Below are 5,759 nucleotides of genomic sequence, written 5' to 3' on the forward strand. Positions count from 1 at the left end.
CCGGCGGCGGGATCTGAAGGAGGAAGAAGGGGATCGGGAGGAGCGCGAGCGTACGATGTGCTTCGCCTCGCTTCCATCGAGTGGCCCGCGTGGGACCGGCGCAACGGTTCGGCCGGTGCCCCGCCCACAAACAGTTCCCTTCTTTTTTGCTTTGTTGGGTGTGCAGTGCAGCTACGATCTATCTATTCTACGTGCCGCGGCCATGGGCGCGCACCCCAGCGAATACACCGGCGAGAACCTATGCCACCGCCGCCCCGAACTCCGCGCATGCAGCAGCCCGGAACCAGTTCCACCGGTGCCACATGTGCCTAAGCCGAACACCGGTCCGGTGGTGGAGGTGGACGCTCCCTCGAGCTACGCCACGGCCGGCAAGCTCCTGTTCGTCGCGGCCGGGGCGTTCGCGGCCGTCCTCCTGGCCCTCATCGCCCTGCACCTCTACAACAGCGGCCGGCGCCGGCGCGCGCGAGAGGGTCGCCGCCTCCACCGCACCCTGGCCATCTACGTCGAGGCGCCTTCGCTGCGGCGGCTCGACCCCCTCGACCCCGCGGTGCTCCGCGCGCTCCCCGTGGTCGCCGCGGCCGTCGGCGCCGGGGACTGCGCGGTCTGCCTCGCCGAGTTCGAGCGCGGCGAGGAGGCGCGCGCGCTGCCGCGGTGCGGCCACCGGTTCCACGTCGACTGCATCGACGCCTGGTTCCGCGGGAACTCCACGTGCCCCCTGTGCCGCGCCGCCGTCGAGGCGCCGGACGACGCCGTGGCCCGTCCCGAGGTGCGCGTCGATGTGGCGGCCGACGACGACGCCGCGGCCAAGGGCGGAGCGCCGGCGATGTCGAGCGGCACGGATCTTGACAAGACGAGGCGGGTCTCTGCTTCCACCCGACCCGCTTCCTTCTGACGTGCCCCTGGACGCCAGGAAGCTTCCTTGCTCCTTCCGGCACCAGCGTCCAGGACCATCATCGGTTTGGGGGCATTTATTCCATCTGACTCTGCGTATTTTTGTGTTGGTGATGATGCTCGGTGTGACTAATTTTCTAGTAGTACAAATTTGGCACATGGATTTTTTCTTAAGATGAATTTGGCACATACTCCCTCCGTCCGAAAATACTTGTCATCAAAATGAACAAAAGAGGATGTATCTAGATGTATTTTAGTTGTAGATACATATTTTTTTATTCATTTTGATGACAAGTATTTTCGGACGGAGGGAGTAGTTAGTATTGCACTAGAAGAAATAACGCGCTACGCCGAGCGAAACCCTAGGGCCCGATCTTAGTTGGTGGTGTCATGGTGATGTACTTCGTTGCTCTATTATTGAATGTATTGTTTGGAGATTGTTCGATGTAATCTTCAGGGTGAAAACATATGACCTGAGATCCACAACGATTGCGTGCCGTTCAATTGATGACTTCCTAGAGCCGTTTTTTTTCGAACAATCATTCTCATAGTCCATGTGTTGTTAAAGGATGGTTGGTGTTGCTTCAAATTTCGTCCTCGGTCAACGCCTACAAGAACTATTGGCCTGATTGCCCTGTCCGTCTTCCGCTTTCAGCTCTTGATACTCCACGTACTCCTTCAGGTTATAGTATTTGCTGACCATGGTGGCATGTCCTTGCACGTCATTGAGATAGCTCTCCAGCTCATTGCAAACGCCTTATCCCATAGCTTACACTTAGCACAAGCCAATTGCAGTATCCAGATTTTTTTTAATTTTTTGTTCCTTTTTATTTTCATTCTGTTTTTTGTTTTTTATTTAACAAATTTCAAAAATTTTAAAAAAATTGAATTCATGTACATTTTTTTAATTAAAAACATTTATTTTAAGTCCCCAAATAGTTTTTGAATTCACAGAAGTTTTTCAAAATCTTGTTTTTAAAATTTTTATTTTTAAAAATACATGAATCCCTTTTGAATTAGCTACATTTATTGAATTCATGAACATTTTAAAATTTGCACAATATTTCGAATTCATGAATATTTTTAAATTTTCTGAATAATATACTAATTCATGGACATTTTCTGTATTTGCAAAAAAACAATTTTTGAATTCGTGATTTTTTCTACTTAAAAATATACAGACCAAATTAAAAAAAAAGGCAGGCGTGAGCTTCGGTGGCTAGCTGTGACTGTGCTCTATGGGCCAGACCCGTGTCACGCAGTCGACGCGAGCAACCTGCCCCCATACTACTGGGCTGACTCATGTTAGAGGTATCCGTTGAGCTTCATTTTCAGCCGATTTTGTGACTAGAATGTTCCGCGTGCTTTTTATTTTTCATTTGAATTCTTTTTTAGTTCTTCTTGTATTTTTTCCTTTATTTATTTTTCTATTTTTTAAATTTTCAAAAGGGGAAACAAATTCAATTTTTCACCTTTTCAAATTCATGAACCTTTTTCTTTCATGAATTTTCAAAGTCGTGATTTTTTTCCAAAATTCTTGCACATTTTGTGAAATTCGTTTTTTAATGTATGAATTTTCTTAACCTATAGATAGCCGGATCTAGTTTCTTTACCTGAGAAAGCAGACTGTTTCGTTACTAGTAACACCTGACAAAGCAAACATGTTGCAGTAAAACAATAATTAGGCATATATCCGGTTAAAAAAAAGGCATATCCTTCACATGACAATTCTGTATGCTATTCTTTTTATTATTTTTCCTCGTAAGCCCTAATGTATACTTTATAAAATTTATAAAAAATCTCTGCGATAAGAAATCCTTACTGGTTTGCTTCAAAAAGAAAATAAAAAACAATTCCACCATGCCATTTACTAGCCATATAAATCCAGCAACAGAAGCAGCGGCCGGCGCCGGCGCGCGCGAGAGGGCCGCCGCCTCGGCCGCACCCTCGCCATCTACGTCGAAGCGCCTTCACCGCGGCGGCTCGACCCCCTCGACCCCGCGGTGCTCCGCGCGCTACCCGTGGTCGCCGCTGCCGTCGACGCCGGGGACTGCGCGGTCTGCCTCGCCGAGTTCGAGCGCGGCGAGGAGGCGCACGCGCTGCCACGGTGCGGCCACCGCTTCCACGCCGAGTGCATCGACGCCTGGTTCCGCGGGAACTCCACGTGCCCCCTGTGCCGCGCCGCCGTCGAGGCGCCAGACGACGCCGCGGCCCGTCCCGAGGTGCGCATCGACGTGGCGAGGGACGACGCCGGCGATGTCGAGCGGCACGGATCTTGACAAGACGAGGCGGGTCTTTGCTTCCACCCGATCCGCTTCCTTCTGACATGCCCCTGGATGCGAGGAAGCTTCCTTGCTCCTTCCGGCGCCAGCGTCCAGGACCATCATCAGTTTGGGGGCATTTATTCCATCTGACTCTGCATATTTTTGTGTTGGTGATGATGCTCGGTGTGACTGATTTTCTAGTAGTACAAATTTGGCACATGGATTTTTTCTTAAGATGAATTTGGCACATAGTTAGTATTGCACTAGAAGAAATAACGCGCTACGCCGAGCGAAAAAACAAGGCCCAACCTTAGTTGGTGGTGTCATGGTGATGTGCTTCCTTGCTCTATTATTGAATTTATTGTTTGGAGATTATTCGATGTAATCTTCAGGGTGAAAACATATGAACTGAGATCCACAACGATTGCGTGCTGTTCAATTGATCACTTTCTAGAGGTGTTTTTTTTGGGACAATCATTCTCATAGTCCATGTGTTGTCAAGGGATGGTTGATGTTGCTTCAATTTTCGTCCTCGGTCAACTCCTACGAGAACTATTTGCCCGCTTGCCCTGTTCGTCTTCTGCTTTCAGCTCTTGATACTCCACGTACTCCTTCAGATTATAGCATTTGCTGACCATGGTGGCATGTCCTTGCACGTCACGGAGATAGCTCTCCAGCTCATTGCAAACGCCTTATTCCATAGCAATCGTTTGCATAGCGATCACTCACCAGTGGTAGGTAGACGGGCCGGCCCATTATAAATTGAGGCGAAACAAGCGAACCACATTGATCGGTTTTAGGAACCTCCTCGCCGGTTTTGGGAACCTTCTAGAACGTTCCCGAACCGTTTTCTTTTCTTTTACTGTTCTATTCGGTTTTCCTTTTTTATTTTTTGTTCATTTTTATTTTTATTCCGTTTTTTGTTTTTTATTTCAGAAAATTCAAAAAAAAATCAAAAATTGAATTCATGTACATTTTTTATTTAAAAACATTTATTTTAAGTCCCCAAATAGTTTTTGAATTCAAAAAAGTTTTTCAAAATCTTGTTTTTAAATTTTTAATTTTTTAAAATACAATGAATCCCGTTTGAATTTGCTACATTTATTGAATTCATGAACATTTTAAAATTTGCACAATCTTTCGAATTCATGAATATTTTTAAATTTTGTGAATAATATACTAATTCATGGACATTTTCTGTATTTGCAAAAAAACATTTTTTGAATTCTTGATTTTTTCTACTTAAAAATATACAGACCAAATTAAAAAAAAAGGCAGGCGTGAGGTTCGGTGGCTAGCTGTGACTGTGCTCTATGGGTAGACCCGTGTCACGCAGTCGACGCGAGCGACCTGCCCCCATGCTACTGGGCTGGCTCATGTTAGAGGTATCCGTTGAGCTTCATTTTCAACCGACTTTACTAGAATGTTCCGCGTGCTTTTTATTTTTCCTTTGAATTATTTTTTAGTTATTCTTGTATTTTTTCCTTTATTTTTTTAAATTTGCAAAAGGGAAAAAATCAATTTTTCACCTTTTCAAATTCATGAACTTTTTTCTCTCATGAATTTTCAAATTCGTGATTTTTTTCCAAATTTCTTGCACATTTTGTGAAATTCGTTTTTTAATGTATGAATTTGCTTAACCTATAGATAGCCGGATCTAGTTTCTTTACCTGAGAAAGCAGACTGTTTCGTTACTAGTAACACCTGACAAAGCAAACATGTTGCAGTAAAACAATAATTAGGCATATATCCGGTTAAAGAAAAGGCATATCCTTTCACATGACAAGTCTGTATGCTATTCTTTTTATTCCTTTTTCCTCGTAGGCCCTAATGTATACTTTATAAAATTTATAAAAAATCTCTGTGATAAGAAATCCTTACAGGTTTGCTTCAAAAAGAAATTAAAAAACATTCTACCATGCCATTTACTAGCCTTATAAATCCAGCAACAGAAAGACAGACTATGATAGTTTGATTTTGCTAACCTATACAATGTCCAGTCTCTAATGGCTTGATTTAGCTAACCTGCACACACACACACACACACACACACACACTCACAAAACTTAATTCAGATATGCAGCATTAAATGAAATACAAGCTCACGATGGATCAAAATAAAGCCACATTGATTTTGCAAAAAATAAAAGCTACATTGGTTAAATTCTGTGGGTTGGGTTTCCAGGCCTTCTGGGTCTCCTTAACAGCAGGTCTTCACTTCTCCCCGTTTGGTCTGGTCTTGAAAAAAAGGTTAAGTCAAGCATATGATATATTTCTTGCTCAATGCTAATAACACAGTTACGAATCCAAGTTCCACCCCTCTTACTTTCTATAAATTTGTGAAATGTTCTACACTTCTACTATCTTCCACATAATCTATGATGACTTCGGGCAGAAAATGATCTACCTCGTAACCTGTTGCATGATGTAAATAGAGTGGTAATAAACTCTTTCTCTCTAACTTTGGAGATTAAAGGCATTCACAAACCTGGGGAACAAGGAAACAGAGCACTCTGAAGCTCACGAAGCGCATCACTGCCAAGTTTTTGCATGGATAAATCTGCGAGTGTACAAGGCAGACGCACACGTTAACACAACCAGAAA

The 5,759-nt window shown here is 44.3% G+C and overlaps 1 protein-coding gene across 1 annotated transcript; it reads left to right on the forward strand.

Annotated features, from left to right (window-relative positions):
- The first annotated feature begins 146 nt into the window (after positions 1–146).
- On the forward strand, positions 147–1,293 carry LOC119280864 (RING-H2 finger protein ATL5-like). The gene has a single exon (XM_037561566.1). The coding sequence runs from the start codon at positions 203–205 to the stop codon at positions 890–892; it is 690 nt and encodes a 229-aa protein (XP_037417463.1). The 5' UTR covers positions 147–202; the 3' UTR covers positions 893–1,293.
- Positions 1,294–5,759: the final 4,466 nt, after the last annotated feature.

Source organism: Triticum dicoccoides, chromosome 3B, assembly GCF_002162155.2.
Source record: "Triticum dicoccoides isolate Atlit2015 ecotype Zavitan chromosome 3B, WEW_v2.0, whole genome shotgun sequence".
Taxonomy (NCBI): Eukaryota; Viridiplantae; Streptophyta; class Magnoliopsida; order Poales; family Poaceae; genus Triticum; species Triticum dicoccoides.

What these genes read in the sequence shown, in the direction of transcription:
- LOC119280864 (XM_037561566.1), top strand. Translation starts at nt 203, where the DNA reads ATGGGCGCGCACCCCAGCGAATACACCGGCGAGAACCTATGCCACCGC.